This window comes from Mchenga conophoros, linkage group LG4, assembly GCF_057382185.1.
Source record: "Mchenga conophoros isolate Kocher_MC1m ecotype Shallow Benthic linkage group LG4, M_conophoros_male_GT1.1, whole genome shotgun sequence".
Lineage (NCBI taxonomy): Eukaryota > Metazoa > Chordata > Actinopteri > Cichliformes > Cichlidae > Mchenga > Mchenga conophoros.
In genome coordinates, this window is record NC_140529.1 from 36,357,277 (window position 1) to 36,378,403 (window position 21,127).

The 21,127-nt window shown below is 39.5% G+C and overlaps 2 protein-coding genes across 6 annotated transcripts; one reads left to right on the plus strand and one right to left on the minus strand.

Moving 5' to 3' along the window:
- Nucleotides 1–4,750: 4,750 nt before the first annotated feature.
- tmem100a (transmembrane protein 100a) lies at nt 4,751–18,130 on the minus strand. Of its 5 annotated transcripts, none has more exons than XM_085272156.1 (2): nt 17,984–18,130; nt 4,751–5,988 (listed from the first exon to the last, which is right to left on the minus strand). In XM_085272156.1, the coding sequence occupies exon 2, from the start codon at nt 5,903–5,905 to the stop codon at nt 5,501–5,503; it is 405 nt and encodes a 134-aa protein (XP_085128282.1). In that variant the 5' UTR covers nt 5,906–5,988; nt 17,984–18,130; the 3' UTR covers nt 4,751–5,500. The 5 variants fall into 5 exon arrangements, with proteins under 5 accessions (XP_085128282.1, XP_085128283.1, XP_085128279.1 ...); XM_085272157.1 differs by lacking the exon at nt 17,984–18,130 and adding an exon at nt 8,443–9,106; XM_085272153.1 differs by lacking the exon at nt 17,984–18,130 and adding an exon at nt 7,796–8,428.
- Nucleotides 9,096–13,564, plus strand: pctp (phosphatidylcholine transfer protein). The gene is made up of 6 exons (XM_085272151.1): nt 9,096–9,279; nt 10,240–10,357; nt 11,258–11,337; nt 11,441–11,612; nt 12,130–12,197; nt 12,749–13,564. Exons 1-6 carry the CDS (start codon nt 9,151–9,153, stop codon nt 12,821–12,823), a joined length of 642 nt encoding a protein of 213 aa, XP_085128277.1. The 5' UTR covers nt 9,096–9,150; the 3' UTR covers nt 12,824–13,564.
- Nucleotides 18,131–21,127: the final 2,997 nt, after the last annotated feature.

The following is a 21,127-nucleotide window of genomic DNA, read 5'->3' on the forward strand; positions in this document are numbered from 1 at the left end:
GATGTCACCCACTGGTTTCTTAAGTCCCTGTATGAAGTTTTGAGATGAGCATCGCCATCGTTCTCCATCTTGGTTGCACAAACTTGGACGTGATGAAGAAGGGGCAGGTCTGACTGTGAAAGTGCATGCTCATTGGCTGAGGAGTGGTTGACCAATGAGCATGCAGTTTCATGTTACACATGATCTTTCATTTGATACACAGAATGGCCAAGATTTACAAAACAGACTTGAAGTTGACTGACTGAGCCCATAAACTCAACAGCAAAGTGTTTACAGAGTCAAGCAAGACAGCCACCTTCCCGTAGACGTGTTTTTGCAACTACAGCTATCACCTTCTGGTGGCCTTCGGATCGGTTTAAGGCACTTCCACATTGGCTTCATTTTTTCCGACCTGGAAGCTATGTCCGTCTTTTATATAATCTATGGTACATCATCACTGCACTTGTTGTGTACTCAATGTGAACCCACTTATACACTCAAAATAGTTAGTGTAAGTATGGAAGAGTATGCAATTTGAGATGGCAATTATGTGTTAGCATGCTGATGTTAGCATTACTCTCAAAGCACCACTGTGCAGGACCTCTGAGAGCTGCAGGGATGGAAGATGAAGAAATATGCAGAACAAAAGATTCCAGTGGATCTCCATCTCCGGACACCTGAAAAACCGGTTAAAATTGCTCCAACAAGTACAGAACTTGACTTTGGCCTTTTCTTGGAGTGGATATTAACAGTGCTGTGCTTGTTTCACCCTCATCAGGCAACCTGAACCAAGTCAAACAAAAGAAATTTTTGTAATTTTCAGGTTGTTATCGAAAATGAGCAAATGTCACTTGAGTCCGGTCAGCTAGTCAGAGAGCTGTCAGGTCGGGTCTGTCCGAGCCTCTTCACGCTCCGGCTGCACAGCTGTTTCATTAGAGGCAGCAGGAAGGAGCCGGATGTCTGTAATGCTGAGCTCGTTATGTTTAATTTTTTCAACAATGTGCAGTCGGTTGTTTTGAAGTCTGGAATTTAACACTGCAGCTTGTTCTCCTTTGTTGAAAGAGGCTGAAGGAGAACACATTCATTCCACAAGTCTTCCTTTTCATTTGTAACACTTTCTACTTTTTCCGTGCTAGTCACTTTTCTTTATTTTTTACTTCCATACTTGATTGACCTCTTAATTCTTCCTCTTCCGATCACCTTCCTTCCTTCCTTCCTTCCTTCCTTCCTTCCTTCCTTCTTTCCTTCATTCCTTCACTCATTCCTTCCTTCCAATTGAATTCTTTACGTCACTCGTTTTCTTGCTTCTATTCTCCTTTGGAACTCTTGAAATTCTTTCCTGTTTTTTTAAACTACGTGCCCCCGGCTTCTTTCAGTTTATTGATAAAGTAACCCAGCAGCAGTGTGGCACTGATTGAAATGACAACTATGTGAGGCACAAAAAGTGACGCACACAGTCCCTACATGAGGTGCCAGCAGTGTGTAATGAGGCTAAAGACGCCGGGGGAGAGCACCTGTCAAACTTCATCTCAAGTCACCCATTTTTCCAGCTTCAGTCTGGCTTCCTCTAACCTGACAAGCAGGAGGAGACGCCTCACCGTGTCATGTGTCTCATTAACGTGTTACTGAGCTGATCTCGGAGTCTATTAAGTGCACGTCTTCAGCCGATTGCATGTGTGGTGGTGATCTCCCAAAAGTGACAAAGTGTGTTGTAGGTTCTCCTCTGACGCAAGGAAACCATTTAGTTGTAGTGTCTGGTGTCACGGGGACGCATAGCAACGCAAATGCTGCCTATAAATATACTTCCATGTCCAGGCTATTTTAAACCTGACGGGGTCGGACGACAGCGCTCAACTTCCTTTTACTTTAGAGAATTTATGTCCTGAAACATTCAATTAGTCGTCCAGCAGAAGAAAAACAGCCAATATTTAGACACATAAAGTGATGATGGTGGTGGGAAAAAAGTAACAAATAGAGAGAAGCTATGTGTTAAATTGTTACTAAAGTGATTCCGACTGCTTTGAGTTTAGGTGCAAAGGCTGACTGTGATTTTTAAATTTGCCAGAATAATTAACTTTCTGCAACTTCCATCAGAATCATCTTCCTTTGTCAGTTGATGTTATTTTTACATTTGCAAGTTTGTAATGTCAAATAATCTGTAAACTGGAAATCCACCGAAATGTAACTCAGCTAAAACTAAATTGCCTCATATTTTCAAAGCTGATTAACTTAAAAGCTATTTTACTTAACGAATAGAAATATAAAAATTATTATTTTTTAATTTAAAAAAGAAGAAATGTCACAGAAATGTCAAAATATTCAAGTTAAGTTTTTATTTGCATCTGTAACTCTCGATATCTGAACAAAGTATTGAGGTTGGTCTGCATGTTTTTGACATTTGTGGCAGTGTACAACAAAGCAGCTTTTACTCAAGTATTTTTATGCTTTGAGTTACGTTTCATTTCCTCTCCATTGGACAAAATTGTACTTTTATTTACCTACAAATTAAGATTTTTTTGGAGTTTATAAAATCCAAATTTTTGCCATAGATTAATCTATCCAAGAGTTTAGTTCACACAGGAACTAGAATTTAACAAGATTTGCTTTATACCATTTAAAATTAGTCTTCAAGCTTCTTTTTTCCACAAATCTTTACAAATTACAATTGTTTACAGAGCATTCAGTAGTCATCAGGATCATCCATAATGAAAGTAGTGATTATTAGCTGTAGCCCAGAGTGAAATAGGAAAAGAATGACTCCACCTTAATGAACTACAACAGTAAAATCCTATAAATATGTGAGTAAAAGTAATGTAGTTATTCAGTATCAGTGGCTGTTTTTTACATAAAGTACTTTTATTTGCTTGTTTGCAGTTACATCCTCTTATTTAAATTACATAGAGGTTCTGAGTACTTCCTTGACATAAACCAAAACGTAGCCTCTGCTTTGTTGTTGATATTTTAACGGGGCAGGCCGTGATGACTGTGTTTTGAATGAAATCTAAATTCTCAAGTGAATACATTGGCTTTGGATTTGTCACCAGAAGACATGTGCAGTAAATTTGTGCGAAGACTCAAAGGCACACCCAAGTACGTCATGAGAGGCAAAACATTTCCCTCAACTCAGCAGTGACTGAATGTTAATAAAATAACTCATCGCTTCTCCTACTCATAAACTGTCTCTAAGAAATACAAACACTGACGTCAAACCTCTGAGAGTCACATTTCCTATGAATGTAACAAGCCTGAAGAAACAGTCACACTTACTAATCCACTCTATGAGTGTAAGGCGACAGCAAACTGGAGCATAACTGTGTGACCAGGGAATATTGACAGTAAAATTATCCTATTGGTCACATTTTTAATACCAATATTAAAATAATCTTAATTTGAATATTTATTAATGTTATGTGCTTCAACGATTATCTCTGTCCTAATGCATTTTTAATAATTTACTGATTTCACTCTCATCATGCGTGTTATCATTTTGGTAGTCAGCTTTTTGGTTAAGAAAATAGTCCTCTACTAACAGATATACATATTCACCTAGGAGGTGATATGAATCTTTTTGTCCAGCAGTGGTCAGTTCCTTTGGTGGTGGAAACATATTTTGTGTAGTATTATAGAGAACTCTGAGAAAACTGACATACTGTTATTTGTGACCTTACCTGTTTCCTAGTTTGTTTAGCTGCTGATTCAGTTACATCTGTTCTGTCCGTCATGTTCAAAGATGTTAAAATGTTAAGTGGAGGGGTGACACGATGGCTTGATGGATAAGACAGTGTTGCTACTCCATTTTTAATATACGTCATTCAAGCTGTAGCAAAAAGACCCACACTGTTTGTATACTGAATATGCCCCAGGTGACGGTGGGTGACTTTTGTGTGTAGTTAAAATTTTAGAAGAACTGCAAATAGAGGATTAAGCTGAGCTCACTGTGTCTAAAGGTAGACCAAAACCTCGTGTCCCTAATCAACATTACTAATGTTGTATTAGCACTTTGCTAAGTGTTTGATCTATGCATACACATGTTACCAAAAACCTGGTGATCTTAGCAAATGAAAAATAAGCTTTACATATTATATTTAATTAAATGTCACTCAATGGGTTTTAGAACACTTAGAACACTTTAGAACACTGATAATCTGGACACACACAGGCTAGCAGTTTCACATTTTTCTGCTAAGCTAAAGTGGCTACAGTGTTTGGGGCTAAGAAACAAAGCGAGTGGAAATAAAAACCCTAAAAAACAAAACTGCAGCATTTTGGGGACATTTTGGGGGCTTTATGGATGATTTCTCTCTTTATAAAAACTTTATGGTGGGTGGTATATTTATTTTTTAAATAACTTGCTTAAATGTAGGTGCTGTGGCTAATAGCCTAGCTATCTGCTAAGCATTTCCTCTGCTAATTTGAGTCACTGAACTGTACAAGAAGTCTATGGTCCAGTTTCACGTGGTGAAATGCTAGTATTTTATTAATCTTTTATTTAGCAGGTGTGTCTGTATGTGTGATGCAGTCAGAATTTTTGGATGCGGCTAGCTAACCATTCTTGCTAGCGCTACACTCCCCCCTTTGGTCTAAATACCGTCACTCGTGGCTCCACAAACCCAACATCGTAGCTAAAACACTTATGTTAGCTCTTCAAATTTCAAACCAATGGGTGACATGGCTACACCCATCTTTTATATACAGTCTTTCCTTTCAAGACGTACAACAAAACAAGACAAAACTAAATTAATTCTGTCCAGTTGCGACACTAACAACATGCTTGATAAAATGATTTTATTAAACATCATGATCATGTGATAACAATGAATACATGCAAATGATTACGCTAAAACAAAGCTGCTAGTTTAATTTTACACAATATGAGCTATAGACAGTAAAAATGTAGTTGTCCACATTAAGTATTGCTACATAAAATGTGGATGTATCTTTGCATTATTTTTTTTAAAGAAATGTATTACATAATATGATGAATATGTAGGATCAAAGTGCTTTAAGAGGATGCATATTCAAAATTTAATAGTCCTTCTCAGCCATTATAACGTACCATACTTCAAAAGCAGGTCATTTCTCCCCATTTCCTGCAAGATGAGACTTTCTAAACAGATATTTGCAAGTTGAAGCCTAGCAAATGAGGCGAGAGTCATTGTTCTGGACTTTTTCAAACCACAGTCCTTCCCGCTGCAATCAAAGGCAGCACATCCAACAGCCGATTAATGGGAGACTTCCTCTACGCCACTCCGCACAGTGGTAATTCATCTTAATTGTGATACATTCCTTCTGGCTGTGTTCCCAGCTTACCAGATGCTCCACGTCTGTTTGACAAATAAATCCCTCACAATGTCTGTAAAGCTTTGAATTCTGAGCCTTGAGAGTCGGAGCTTTTACAGGTCGGAAACTGAAGAAACATTCTGGACAACATCTGCCTTCAGCTGGTTCTTCATCAAACCGTGTCGAGATCAGGCCTTTTCAGACTCAGAAAACCTGGAGCTGCGTTGTTTAAACTGCCGCTTCAAGTGAAAATGCTCCTCTGGTTTGCAACCAAGGCCGTTTGGCTCTCCCGCCGCCTCTCCTTCTTCCTCTCCAGCCGCACCTTCCAACAGATGGCACTGGACGCTAAAAGCAAGAGTCCTGCAGAGAGGAGCACCAGGCCAAAATAGGAGATGGTGGAGCCGTGCGAATTAAAGCTGTAAGCGACCGCGGTGACCACGATGCCCGCAATGAGCACTACCACACCAAACGGGATCGTGCAGCGATAGCAGGAGAGCTCTGCCCCGCCGGTGGCTGCGGTCAGCTGCACTTCATTAACTAGGGGGATGTTTAGGGCTGTCATGGCGACAGCAGGGCGCTCGGCGTTGTTGGCCTTCTCTGGTGTCGCTGGTGTTCTCATGGCCTCCTTGCTAGCGTCTTCTGGCATTTCAGGATCCAGCAGTCTTCTGTTAACAGACCACAGATGGTTCCTCGTTATTGATCTTTTCCCTGTGATCAGGATCTCCCAGTCTGTGGAGAAAGAAGCAGTGAAAGTGCTCAAACGTGTTGCTCAACACTGTAAACAGCAAAAGAAACTCTGGCAGAAGCTTTTTATTATAATTCAACACATTTCACAACTCCCCCCTCCTGACCACATGCTGCTTTAATAAACCCATGTAACCTCTTTGCACAATCCCAGCCGCCTCCTTCTGACCCAGTCAGAGGAGAATGACGCCGGACCACTCGTCCCAGCACGAGCTGAGACATTCCCTGGAGAGCGCAGGATATGACATTACAAACTGCTCCATGAATTGCAAGGAGCTTCGAAATCACAAACATCTTCACAAGCGCTCACCCCGCCTCCACACACACGCCTGCTGCATGGAAAGCTGAGTCACAATAAGTGGGTAGAAAAGACTTGCTGGGACTTTATCAGTCCAGATGTTTGAAATTGAAATTATTTAATCAAGTTTCTAAACATGAGCAGAATTTCCTCGCCCAATGGTCAGTGCTACACCTACAGGATTGTGTCTTCTGCAGCCAATACTTTGGGGCTCACTATTTCAAAATAATACAGAAGCTGCAGCATTTTACCACCAAAACTACTTCCCAACAGAGTGGAGACCCGTTTGGTTTAACTGTGTAATGACACTGAAAAACACAAGATAATAAAATCTCATCACCTTCCCTGTTTTCCTCCAGGAAAACAACTTTATCAAGATGAAGAAAGCCATTTAATGTCCAGCATTAAATTTAGACGCTGCGTTTGGTATCTGCTGGTATCTGATGTCTCACACTGTATGGATTTTAGTATCTAAAAGTCCTTAGAGCGGGGTCACCGCATAAATGAAGAAGAAACTTCTGTGTACATCAGCACACATGTCAAAATCTTTACTATCCACAAACAATGAAACAAAACAACCAGAAAAGAGAGCACAGATCTGTGTATTTCTGTTACTTCAAGTCAAGAAATGTCTTTTTTTCCCTCAAACAAAAGCTTTTAAAATTTGTTTTATATAAAAAATTAATAAATTTGAATAACTGTAAATGATTTACTCATGGTAGAAGCAGTGTAACTGTAACCAGTATGTCCCCCCACTCTTATTTATGAATCTTGTTTAATATTTTTGTGATTAAATATTTTCTTGATTTGAGTCGTCTTCTCTTAAAAGTAAAAAAAAAAATAGAGGACATAAATCATATAAATGTCAAACCCTAACCCTTTAGTTCAGCAGTACACAAAGTTCCTGTAAAGTGACTGATCTATTATTCATACACAGCTGCAATGAAAATGACCAGCATCGGGACAGACTGAAGAAATTAAGTGTAGTTTGTGGCTCTGGACCATTTAAAGAAGGGAGGATACTGTAGGGGGGAAAGCTGCAAGCTGTGAAGCCACAGGACTTTTAAACAACAAGAAAATGTGAAGAGTGGGGAACTCTCCAAACTAACTCTTGCAGGCTTTCTTAGTGGTAAACATGAAAGTTTGTTTATTGGGGTAACAAAAAATGAGGATTTATAAAGTTAAAAGTAAATCTATAAAATCTTAGCAAATAACCAAATCCAGTTCAGCTATAGCAACAAGCAGCAACACAGCCTGGCTTCAGCTGGTAACGATATATGTTTTTAATGTGTAGTAAATTTAGTGCAGATAGCCTGTTTTAGGTGGGAAATAAAGAAGAAAGCTTCGTTACCTCAGAGCCGTTTTCCATGTGGCAAAGTTTGCAAAGTGTCCCTCTGCTGCAGTGAGACTTGTCTATGAGCTGATGAATTATTTAACCAGACTAATCTAATTAAAAGTGAATGTTGTTTGTTCTCGCTCAGTGTTGAAGCTCACAGCGGACTCTCCGGGCTGGAATCTGACTCCCATTCATGAGAACTGCCGCACCGTAGAGTCGTCAGGTTAGGAGCTGCCAGCCGCACTGCCATCCTCATTCTAGCGGGACTGTTTCATGCGCCTCTGACTGCAGAGCGAAGATAGAAACCATCGGGGAAAGCTGGTGAATCCGGCGGTGCGTTTCAAAATAAAACGCGTTGATTGCCTGCCTTTATTTTGAAGTCCGAAGGTTTGCTTTGTTTGTTTTGTTACGCCTTGAGTTTATCAGCTGATAAAGGGCATACTGTGTAAGCGATGTAAATGAATGAAAGAAAAATAATGGCATATCACTCCATAATCTTTTATCATTATGACTGTTCACTGATAACATCAGGTTGGGCTGTATGTAGCCTGAGTAAACATTCTAACACCCTGCAATAAACAGTGCCTCACTTCTTTAGATTTATATCAGAATCAGAATCAGAATACTTTATAGATCCCTAGGGGAAATTATTTTGGTTACAGTGCTGCAATATAAACAGTAACAAAGACAGACAATACACTAAGTAAGAAATAGACACAATATATACATGCATATATATATATAAGTCACCTATATACTGAGCTTTTCCATCCATCCATCCATTTTCTACCTCTCTGCTTCTTACCTGGGTCCAGGTCTTTCTTCTTCTTCTCCAACCTAGCCCTTTAGCCTTTTTTTTCTTAAACAGACTCATACAAGTTTTTATATATATTGACCAATTTAAGAAAAAAAATCATAATTATGGCTAATTATTAGAGTTTGTCCTGAAACTAGTATCAAACTATCAGAATCCACTATCTGAATCTGGCCATCCCAGATGGCAGCCTGGTTCTGCCAGAGGTTTCTTCCTGTTAAAAGGGCGTTTTCCCTTCCCACTGTCACAAAGTGCTTATTCATAGGGGATTGTTTGATTCTTGAGATGTTCTCTGTATTATCGTAAGGTCTCTAGCATGAACATAAAGCGCCTTGAGACTGTTGCTATACTTTTTTGAGTTAAACTGAAACTGAAAAGTTAAATAAAATCCATATGAAATCTATATTAGCTAGTTTTATTATATAATTGCACTTTATTAACATTACTAGAAAATTCATAATAATACCAGCATTTTTTTTAAATTGCTCTCATTCACGTTCATTTTGCAGCTTAATTAAATATCATTCTGAATAGAAGTGTGGAGAGGTCAAATCTGTACAGAAGCGTGATGTCCAAACATCCTGTACGTCCTATCTCAGAAATGCTCCTGTTTGCACTGCGTGTTTTATTTTGAAGGCCGGGAGCGGAAGTATGGTGCTTGGCTGCGGGCTGGCCGGTGTGTCACAGTGAGAGTCTATCATGTCGCTGCGGTTTACGGATGAGGAGTTCCAGAATGCGTGGAAGGAGCTGGACGAGCCGCAGCTGGAGGGAGGATGGGAGCTGTTCGTGGAGACGATGGGAGTGAAAATCTACCGGCTCTATGACAAGGTAGGAAATCTCCAGTCAAACTGCTGCTTCTGCTGCAGGAAAAGCGACTCGGCGAGCCAGTTTGAATGAATGTGGTGAGCGCTGCAGAGCCTGAACTGTCGCTGTTTTATGTTTCCACCTTTTCTCTGTCAAAACGTTGAGCTGTTATCAAGCTGAGTATAAGTTTAGTTTAATTTATTAGCAGCAAAGATAAACAGCAGCGGCTAGCATGGGGAAGAAGCCGGAAGCTGAGCGGGAGTATGTTTTTTCTCCACTCAGAAACTTGCTGCACCAGTCCAACCAAACTCCATTCGGATAGACGTCGATTTATAGTTGCCTTGCCTTGGGGCGTAAACAGACACCCTGACTAACCTCGTTGAAGACATTCTTGCATCTGCAATGATCCACCCTTCAATTCGGCACATCCCTGACACATCTAGGTTGGCTTTTTGGTTGATTTAAAACAAGATTGTCAGTGGAAGCCTAATGTAAATAACAATGAAAGTTTAAAATCTCAGTTATGAAAAATGTTTCTTCGAGGTTATGTGTGAATTGTCACCTCTGTTTACTTCAAAACATGCTGAGTGATATAAGTGAAATGATTCTTTGAACATTTTTCTTTAAAAACAAACTTTTGGAGAAAAAAAACCTATCTTAAATCTAAAATAAATCACTTCAATTTGTACATGTTATAGATAATGGAATTTGGTATGACTTTTACTCTTAGAAGACATAAATGTACCTAATATATTTCTCATTCTAAGTATTGCTTTAGTTTTCTTGCGTAAAACATTGAAAAATCAATGTTAAAAGGAAAAAAACCCAAACATTTGAATCTAGGCCAACACAGTTCCTCACTGGGCGTGAGAAACGTAGACTGGCACTAATCAGAGTGGTGTGGTCAGGGCTTAGTTGCATAGTGTGGGTGTGGCATCATATGGCCTGCAGTTGGAAGAGAGAACTTTCATGTGCTGTTTGCAGGAAACTGGACTTTATGAGTACAAAGTCTATGGTGTGCTCACCACCTGCACTCCAGAGCTGTGTGCAGATGTCTACATGGACTTGACGTATCGAAAAGATTGGGATGGATATGTGAAAGGTAAAAAAACAGAAACAGCCCAGGAAGGCAGGGTTCACACCACATTTACTGTCTTTCTTTTATCTCTGTGTCTTCTCCGATCTTTTAGTCTTCATTAATGCTTTAAAATAACAGTTTCACTTTTCTTTCATCCCTGTTTTCATGCACATCTACAGTACCCAGCAGGTAACATGGTGTAGCTGTAGTCTTTTAGCTGAAAGCTGCTCATTTCAGTAGCATTTTCTGTGTTTTCTGTGGTGATAGCTTCTCAGTGTCTCTCCTTAAAAATCTCCAGATATCAGAGGGGCCTACATTACCCATGAATGCCACTTTACAACCGACTGGCAACTAGTTTCCTGATTTTGGGTGTGTTAATATAAAGCAAGATTACATAAGAGCAAAAGAAGTGGAGAATAAACTAAAGATAATGATCAATCAGCAGGAAAACTTTAAAGGTAAATCTCTAGTGTATTAGCTGTAGTGTCTTAAACAGATGCAAATTGTTCTAGTATAGTGAAAAATATTAAAGTGAAGGAGAGAATAAAACCCAAAGATTTCCTTTATTATCCTTTCATTGAATCTAAAGCGCTCCTTCTCTTCCATGCAGTCTGTCTTGTGCAGTATGCAAACCACAACTTGTACAAATACAACCTGCTAGTGTTGCAAGTAGTTTTCTGTAAAGATGAAGTGGTTATTGCAGTATTTCAAGTATATTCCTTGAAAATATTCATTTCCTTGGCCATTTTTTCCTCATAAGACATTAAAATGTAATGGTTAGTATAGTTGGGGGTGGTTGTCCTTCTCTTTTCCCTAATTTCCCTCGGGATTAATAAAGTATTCTGATTCTGATATCATGTATTTCAGCTGATATTTATGTGCTTCTGTAGCTCATTGAATGATTGTGTCATTTTTCTTATTCAGAGCTATATGAGAAGGACTTTGATGGACAGTCAGCCATCTACTGGGAAGTGAAATACCCGTTCCCGCTGTCAAACAGAGACGTATCCTTCTGATCTGCACTAATACGTTCAGTTCGCATAGATTTGGAAAAGGCTGTGAATGCTTTTCTCAGCGTGTCATGTTCCCTAACAGCTTAAACCTAAGTATGTTTATGTGAGGGAGCGGAAAGACCTGGATATGGACGGCAGGAAGATCTGGGTGATCCTTGCCAAAAGCTCCCCGGAGACACCGTGTCCAGAAAAGAGCGGCGTGCTTCGGGTCAAAGACTACAAGCAGAGCGTTTCCCTGGAGAGTGACGGAGCTGGTGGAACTAAACGTAACACAATAAGATCACTTTAAACAATTGCAGTTATATAATTATGTTCATGTAAATAAATGTGTTTTTTTTAAACAGAAAGATTCCAGGTTCATGTGAATACATTTGCAGTTTAAATTATACAAATGGCCCATCATTTGAGCCGTTCACTGAAACGGAATAACATATATGCTCGTAGATTCGTCGGTGGCCCTGGTTTATCATCTGTTTTACTGTAAATGGGACCATAATTTACTAGATGAACATAATAAGTTATTAAATAAATCTTTAAATGAGTGATTGAATTTATAAACGCTTCTGAAAAGTGTCTACTGAAGTTGCAAATCAAGTGAGAAGTAGACTCATTTTCTCATAGACTTCTATGTAATTATTCCTCTTTTGAACAAGGATAGTCGCCCCCTGCTGGCCATTAGAAAGAATGCAGGTTTGAAAACGTGCTGCATTAGCTTCACTTTTCAGAATGGAAGGCTTGGTTGCAGAAACTGTATAAATATTGAACCGCCTGCTTGTGTTTCAGTTTTCATGAATTACTTTGACAATCCTGGCGGAAATATTCCCACCTGGCTGGTGAACTGGGCAGCGAAGGTGAGTCAAACACAAACACACAAACACATTTAGAACTTTGCATGAAAAACTCTAAATCAGATGATTGCCCATTAAACAGATGGGTCAACTGCAAAGACAACTGCATGTAAGACTACATCCTCAACAGATACGTCTTCCTCTTCTGTGCTCTGTGTGGTTAACATACACCAAAACATCTGTGCATCACTCTTCATCATTTGAAACACGTTCTGATTTATTAGTTCTTGTTTAAAGGGGCGATCAAAGTCTTGCAGTGTTTAAGGCGTCAGTTTGCACCAGGGCCTCACAGCCCCTGAAATGCACACGTGTTCATAGTTGACCTGCTTAAACTGATCTGTGATGAGAGCTTTAAAGAGGGCGTTAAAGAGTTCACTCGCAGGCCCGCGAGAGCTCCGTCCCTCTGCCTGCCTTCATGCTTTCCCATCGTTATGGTTCGCAGATGTGTTGCAGGCTGACGTCAATGCTTGCCACTCCTAGGTGGGTCTTCTTGGCACATGTGTGAATGACGCTCGCTGATAGAGATGCTCTTTGCGTGTGTTTTTTCAAAACAGAAAGGGGTTCCAGGGTTCTTAACGGACATGCAGAAGGCCTGCAGTAACTACAAAAACTACTGCCAGAAGAAATGAGGGCAGCTGACGGGAAAGCGGCTTCTGGTCAAGAGCTTTGGTTGATTTTTCTTTCTGTCTCTTTAGTTCTGGGAAGCATTTTTAAAATTGTATAATTACACTGAAATTGCGTTTACGGGATGAATGTGGCTTTGTGTGGGCTGCTACTTGTTTTTTCTAGCATGCTGTTGACTCAGGCATGACGTGCATGGCCGGCCACTCTGATTAAATAGCTGCAGGGAATCAATTCAAGTCCTTTGTGCTGTATTGATTAATACTGTGTTGTTTTGTTTGTGCAATCTATGCAAATTCCAATCAGGATTAATGGGATGCCGTGGGGTATTTTTTAAATTAAATGTTTATACAGAAGTTATAGGTTATTCCTTTTGGGCCTGTGTAGTGAAATCTTGTATAAAATGCTCCGACTTTGTCTGTTTCTATAAAGTCATTTACTGTAAATGTGACAGATGGATTATGTATTTAGATTTACTGAAGGTTTGAAAACACTGGAATCTGTTCATTTTCAATCCACTGCATGTAGTTTATTTAATCTCTTTCTGTTTCCGATGACGTGAAAATGAGAGTACCTTCTAAAGGTTTCGGGAGTTTTAGTCAAAGATGCAATATTATCTCAGATATTGTGTAAATTCAGGCTATATTTCCTGTTGATACAGGTGAATGTGGTTTTATCTGGTCATAAAAAGCCTATTACTGTGTAATATTGCTTTTATTGATGTAATTAAACTTTTATTTTAAACTAAAGCTGAAATTGTTGAGTTTTTCCACACACACTGACACTTGTGTTTGTTAAGAGAACAAAAATCCTGTGCTTTTGTTAAAAATGGTGGGTAGTTTCAAAATTCTTAAAAGGTAAAATTCAGTGTACCATAATTTTAATTCAGTTTCAATTCAGTTTTATTTATATTGTGTCAAAGCACAATAACAGTCACCTCAAGGTCCTCTACAGCGTCTCAAACTCGTGGCCTGGGGGCCACTTGCGGCTCACGTGACCGTTACTATATAATGTAATTTGACCTGGAAGTTATTATTTTGTTAGGGAGGATTTGTTTGTTGTTGAGTGCAGTGTTAAGTTCTAAGAATGATTTAATATGAAGGCAACATGAGCAGAGAGTACAGTCGTGCTGAGGGACTGGCTGTGTTAGCTCAGTGAGAGAGTCGAACACTGTGTACACTGCATTTTTGTTTTGTTAAATATAGGGCTGCTCAATTAATCGAATTTTAATCACGATTACGATCTGGGCTTTCAACGATCATTAAAAATGACTGAGCCGATTATTAGCCCCTCCCTCATTTATCCGCGACACCTTAAAGGCCGGTCCGTGAAAATATTGTCGGGCATAAACTGGTCCGTGGCGCAAAAAAGGTTGGAGACCGCTGATTAAGAGGACCCGAGGGAAGCTCGGAAAGCTAAGCAGAAGTTATTTGGAGAGGAGAGTGACTGCCGTTGGTTGAAAAGAGAGGTAAAAAAAAAAAAAAAAAACTTCAGTGGTGTTGCACACTATTTTATATTATTTTTTAAAGTCATTGTTAACCCTTTAAAGCCGTCAGAGCAGCACGCTCCGTTTTGTGTAACTATTTTTAAATCCCTGTAGAACCTGGACCGTGTAAGCTAGCGCAATAATTTGTTTTGCATATGAAACCAGAGGAGTTGTACTTACATCTCATACCATCAGCTTGTCCTCGGTCACGGTTTCGTTCCACATATAGCTTTGCAAAAATTGCATAAAAAGCGCTTGCAGGAACAAAAACATAATATTCCAGAAACACGCTTCGCTGATCCGATCAGCTGTTCGTAACACTTCCCACAGTGAAACATGCGTCAGCGCGAACTATCACATATCCGCCATTTCCTGGCCGAAACCGGAAGTGACGTCATTTTCGCGGAAATGTAGTTTTTTTTACTTGTAGGCCTTAAAGGCCTATACTGGTCATGTTTGACTTTTCTGAATAGTTTCTGGGATGCTTAGAACTCGAATTGCACTGCTGGAAATAGTTTATTTTGATGCACATGCTGTTTTCTTTGAAAATTTGCATCATAGGATTGTTTTTTTGTTTTTCCTGCAGTATATAAAAATTGGTGTATCTCCAAAATAAAACTATGAACACACTCAAAATAAGTTTCCTGTTGTTGTAAACTATTTTTTGCAACTTTTTTGTATTTAAAGTTTTGAGGGATAAACCTCTTAAATTTCTCCAAGTAGAAATATATGTAAAAAAACAAACAAAAACGATTTTCAATTTTTTTTTGTAGTTTATTGCACTTTTTTGCAATTAATGTAGTTACTATGGACTTAATTCATACATATTATTAAAATATGGGCTATAACAGTTGTATAGCAACTTGAAATGCTCCCATAAATGGCACTACAACATGTAAAAAAATAATATAAGCTCTGGCGGACTTGGTTCTATAGTAGGTCTTAAAGGGTTAAATAAATATCGTCAAATAATCGAGATCTCAATTTCAGTGAAAATAATCGTGATTATCATTTTTGCCATAATCGAGCAGCCCTAGTTAAATATGAACAAAATAATAGCAGCAGTGCTGCCACGTGTCTGTCCAGAAAGAGAGGACCAATGTGTTTGTATCGCCGGAGCACCACTTCCTGCCATAAAAGACATCTACAGGAAGCGGTGTCTGAAAAGGGCTGGGAAAATCATCAAAGACCCCAGTCACCCATCACATGGACTCTTCACCCTCCTGCCCTCTGGGAGGTGCCACAGGAGCCTCCGGACTAAGACCACCAGGTACCGGAACAGCTTCTTCCCCACAGCTGTCAGACTCCTGAACTCTGCCTCCTGACATCTGACCCACGTTAACACATGGACTGAACATACACACACCCACAATGGACAACTGTACCCTCAAACACACAATAATAACATGGACTGAACCACCACTCACAATCACTAGCACTTTATATACCTCTGTAGGAACTATCTACACCCTCACTTATCTTAACTGCACTACTGTATAGCTCTGTGTAAATAATCATTCTGTACATTGGATAATTTTTAATCCTACAACTGTTTACAACTTGCATAGTTCACATTTCTGTATAGCTGTATATCCCAGATTCTGTAAAGTTAATTATTTGATATTCTGTATAGTTTTTCATATTTATATCCTGTTCATAGCCTGTACATAGCTTGTACTCACTACAGCCTGTACATACTTATAGTTATAGAATATTCACAACATACTTCATACCGTGTACATTATAACATACCATAATAGACCCATTTCTGTAATATACTCACATATCTATACTATTGCTAATATATATTGTAATATACCTATATCACTAAAGCACTTCTGGATGGATGCAAACTGCATTTCGTTGCCCTGTACCTGTGCATGTGCAATGACAATAAAGTTGAATTCTATTCTATTCTATTCTATTCTATTTATTTGGTAGTTCAATGGAAAAAAAATTGCCCTCACGTTTGCAGTTTTGTGTTGTTATAAAATATTTGAAATTTAAAAAACCAAACAAAACCCAACATTTGCAGAAATATTTGTGGGTGTTTTCTTTTTTTTAGTTTTTTGGACTACTTGAACACTAAATCGGCCCTCCAATGAGATGACAGTGCTAGCAGTGGCCCTCAGCTCATTTAACTGTGTAAGATAAAAACTCTACAATAATACCGAGAAACCCCAACAATCAGATGATTCCCTATGAACAAGCGCTCAGACAGTGGAAAGGAAAAACTCCCTTTTAACAGGAAGAAACAGGAGGCCAAAGGAAGGACGGTCATCTGCTGTGATCCTCCCCGTGGAGCAGGGACATGCAGAGAGGTTTAAAGGGGCGGGTGCTCAAAGTTAAAAAGGGGCACATTGAACCAGGCTGAATAACAACAACACACATTCATCAAGAATCTAATATGGGAAGGGCAGGGCTGTGTTGATCTGAGACTGTAGACATTAAAAAGTCCATAGGAGAGATGGTAGCTGATTAAACAAGTGTCATGAGATAATAACAAAATGCAAAGATTGGTGACAGCGCTTGGAACCATAAGGCAACAAAAAACTGTGACATAAACTCGGCTCTGCCTGTGAATCACTCTTTGCTTCTCTTCTTCCTTCCTTCCCATCATTTCATATATCACTCTCCACTTGCTGTCTATCTGAGAACAAGGCACAACTTGCTATTGCAATAAACTATAATCTAATTATCCACACCTAACAATTCTTGCACTTAATCTATAATAAAATGATGACAGAAAAATGTTATAGCACTGCCTTTAGTAGCCTCATACAGCGCCTACTGTTTCCTCCTCATGTCCTTACCAGCCATGTCTGCACAATGTTATATCATGAGTAATATTTTTTTAAATCCAGCTAAATAAAACACACACATGCACACACAGTGACATTTTAGACCTTCTTCAGAATACTGTATATACTATGGGCATCATGGTGCTGATCCAGAATCCTTACATTATTATTCATTACTAGAGCTACAATAATAAAGCAATGAGGAGGGGGAAGTAATAAATATGAAATAATGTATTTATGATGATTCCATTTGTTTCACTATCCACTCTGTGCAGGGCAAAGCTTATTACATGTTTAAACTGTAGAGATACAATCATTTTACTGCTGTAAAATCCAACTTTTGTCTTATTTAAAATATAAATCTAATATAATCTGCTTCTTAATGTATGTTTTTTAAAATACAGCTTGTGTTTTTTAATATATTATAATTATAATAATTATTATGTGGACATGCATATTAGATCGTTTTTTAGTGAAATATAATCCCTCCAGAAAGGCAGGAAATGCCCAGAAACTTACTCTAAAACTAAATATGTTCTAAATACTTTAAAACTAAATATGTTCTAAATACTTTAAAACTAAATATGTTCTAAATACTTTAAAACTAAATATGTTCTAAATACTTTAAAACTAAATATGTTCCCTAAAACGGTGACAGAGCTACAGACCCATGACAGCCTTACACAGGTAGCCAGCAGCTACGACCAGCACTACCTGTGCAGTTAATAAAAGGACAGGTAATGTTTGTCGCGCTGTTGCACACACAGCACGCTCGTTTGTTTCAGTTCGTCAGTTGCAACAAGACAGCTTACCAACGTGTACGTAATAAGCTAATACTCCTGGGTGCTACACACTACAGTGTGCGCTGTACACCTACTTACTGGTTTTGTCGCATCAGTCTGTGTCTCTGAGTTAACTTGTGTTTCTCCTACAGCTCCGGACCGCAAAAAATGCGCGTGCTCTTTGTGAGCTCGTTCCCGGCTCGTAACCAGCGCGTTCTGCCGTCGAGGGCGATCATTGGTTAAATGTGATCATGTGACTGATGCAAGCCAGATCCTTTTATTTAGCAAAACTGTGATTAATAGTTAAATATTATTGTTGAGGGGCACAGACAGGACTCTGCACGCACACACACATAAAAAAATAAATAAAAATTTTTTAAAAGTTGCCTCAACAAAAGGGCACTTTGGGCACTCATCAGGAAAGGGGCGGGTGCTCAAGCCCCTCTAGCCCCCCCCCCTCTGCACGTCCCTGCCGTGGAGAGAGCGAGAGTCTGTTCCTGCATGAATATGTGAGGACGCAGAACCCTCCACAGCTAATGACGCACTTGATACTTTAAACGTTTTACAGGCGGCGCATTCACGGATCATTCATATCAACAGTGCCACAGTATTTACCTGAGGCATTTAAAAACAGTTTACCGTCTGCAGACTAAACCACAGCAGTGGTGTATAACAGCAGCATGTGGGATTTACAGCTGCGATGTTTTTCTGTCAAATGTGAGTGCTTGAAGACTTTCACCGTGTTGTGCTCAAAGCACACAGCCAGCAAATACGCACTTGGTCTTTATTTCACTAAGAATAAGGCTGTGTGCTTTAATCCAAGTCTAGATTAATTATTATTTATTTATTTTAATCGTGTGGTTGGGATTGAATGCATTAGGAAGGTCAAAGTTGTTCTTAAAACTAAAAATATCAACAAACAACATACATTTTTCCCGAAAAATGAACTTCACAATAACAGCTACCGTTATAATCACACGCATGCGCACAGGTTTTCTGACCAGATGGAGGCCCTGCTGCTGATTGTGAATTTAAAAAAGGAAAAGTAGGCTATATCCGGTTCACCAGCGGCACTTTCATCAATTAATTGATGATGTAAAGTAATTAAATGCCACATAACCGGATTGAATGTGAATTTATTTTATGTCTTGGAAGCGTGCTAGCTGTTCCTTAAAAAAAAAAAATATATATATATATATATATATATATATATAGTCCAGTTAGCAGATCCGACTCTTCACTGCGAAGCTTCCGATTGTGCCATCTCAGCAGCTCCTGGTGAGTTTTTTTCACCCCCTTTTCTATATTTAACAACAGTTACAGAAGTAAAACTTAAACAGGAAACTACACTGTGTGTTAAAGCCTAATAGGGCGGCTAATACAGCTAACAGAAAGCTGTTGAAAACAGCTGGATTTTAGCTTTAGTTTGTCTCTAAATGAAGATGTCTAACAGGTGCGTGCTGCTAACAGACTGACTCTCTAATATGACTTCATATGTAAAGTGTATATGTAGCCTTAGCTTGAAGTGAGCGCCATGTGACTGTAGGTGTCAAACAGAAGTTCAACAACAACAACAACAACAACAAAACAAATGTTGTTTAAAGGAAACATTTAGCCTTTAACGCTGGTTTGAATCAAGAAAATAACAACAACACTACATAAACACAACTATCGAATCTAAATAGAGCAACATGTTTTATTCCTTTCTACAAACTAATGCACATGCATGTAAAGATACAGCAGATATGAGCTGAACAGGTTGGTGATTGTGCTTAAAGTTTAAACCAGATGTTTCTTGTATAAAAACAAATTAACAAAACATTTTGTTTCTGTTCTGGGAATTATGCTAACCGTACTGTGATAGGAAATGTGAGCAGAGCTATGGCTTTTCTCGTTTCTCATCCTGTGACGGAGTTTTCTCCACAACAAGTGGATCCTGGAAGCAGACGCCCAGGTCCTTAGAAGGTTTGTGTCTGACTGTCCTACAAACATGCACAGAAGCCTCTGAACCTGTCAGGCTGTCCATTGGGATCTTCGCAGGTGTCCAGCGTTGTCTAGTTGAGGAACGCTTGGAGTTGTGTGAATCTTGGGGTCGGGCCTCCCTAGATGTTGCTTGGCACAGATAGCACAGTGGTGTGCGGAGTGACAGGAAATGAAAAACAAACAAACAAAAGGTATCTGTCTCATGTCTTGAGCTGGAACAGGCATGTCAGCAGCTCTAAGCTCCAGTGTGTCATCTGTCATCTGAAGATGATTAATAGTAGCATGGTGCCAAGCAAGCCGAAGAGACCCTTGGAAGCCAAACGTGCTTTGTGAGACAGTCTTGGCCTGCTTTAAATGAATAAACCAGAGGAAGCAAGAGTTTGTCTGATGGTGTGTGTGATAAGGCGGTGGAGTCGAAATGTGTGCCTGTGGAGACAACATGTCAGCTGTCTGTCATTTACATGGGACCTTTGAGGGTGGCAGTGGAGTTTGTGGATTTTAATTTTGTTGACGTGTGGCCTCAATCGATATCGCTTGATCCTGAGAAACTGGCAGATACACTTCAAATGATGTGCTGTGTCCAGGTGTGCTAATTTGATGACAGCCATGCATTATTGCTTCATTATTTATTTATCTGCATAACAACATTTTAATTTAATGTATCAAAAACAATTATTTGCGAGCTATGAACTGAAGTCGGCACCGGTGCTGCTGAACAACTAGTGAAAGACAACTGAGACGAGAAATAAAAAACAAACAGAACTGGAAAGGTTTCAGTTGGGCCAGGGATGTCAACAGCTCTAAGCTCTAGTGCGTCATCTGTCATCCTAAGTTGGCTATTGCTAGCATGGTGCCAAGCAAGCTGAAGAGACACTTGGAATCCAAACATCGCTTCTGAGAAAGTCTTGGCCTGCTTTAAATGAATAACCAAAGGCAACATTGTGTCTGATAAGCCGGGGGAGGCAAGCTGACACTTCATGATTCCTCATTTTTGGGGGTAGACGTGTGCTTTAAAATGTGGGCTTGCCCTCTGCTGTGCACTGGGCCACAGCCGAGTCCATTAGAGCCTTTTGGGCTCTTTGACGTGCTCCACCTGCTGATGCTGGGCAGTTGTTGTGGAATGTCAGTGTGCTCACCTGCTACAAGAGGCTGTGAGGGGTCACTGCTGCCATTAGGAATGTGCTTATCTGCAGGTGGGGGATAAGACCTGGAGTTTCCCACAACACGGCTTGTAACAAGATGATAATGATATTCACGTCA

Excerpts from the sequence above, each read along its gene's own strand:
- tmem100a (XM_085272153.1), bottom strand. The coding sequence starts at position 7,832 with ATGAATGGGAGTCAGATTCCAGCCCGGAGAGTCCGCT. Across the intron at positions 5,989-7,795 it reads TCCAGCCCGGAGAGTCCGCT|ACTGGGAGATCCTGATCACA; the intron begins GTGAGCTTCAAC and ends CTTTCTCCACAG.
- pctp (XM_085272151.1), top strand. The coding sequence starts at position 9,151 with ATGTCGCTGCGGTTTACGGATGAGGAGTTCCAGAATGCGTGGAAGGAG. Across the intron at positions 9,280-10,239 it reads TCTACCGGCTCTATGACAAG|GAAACTGGACTTTATGAGTA; the intron begins GTAGGAAATCTC and ends TGCTGTTTGCAG. Across the intron at positions 10,358-11,257 it reads TTGGGATGGATATGTGAAAG|AGCTATATGAGAAGGACTTT; the intron begins GTAAAAAAACAG and ends TTTCTTATTCAG.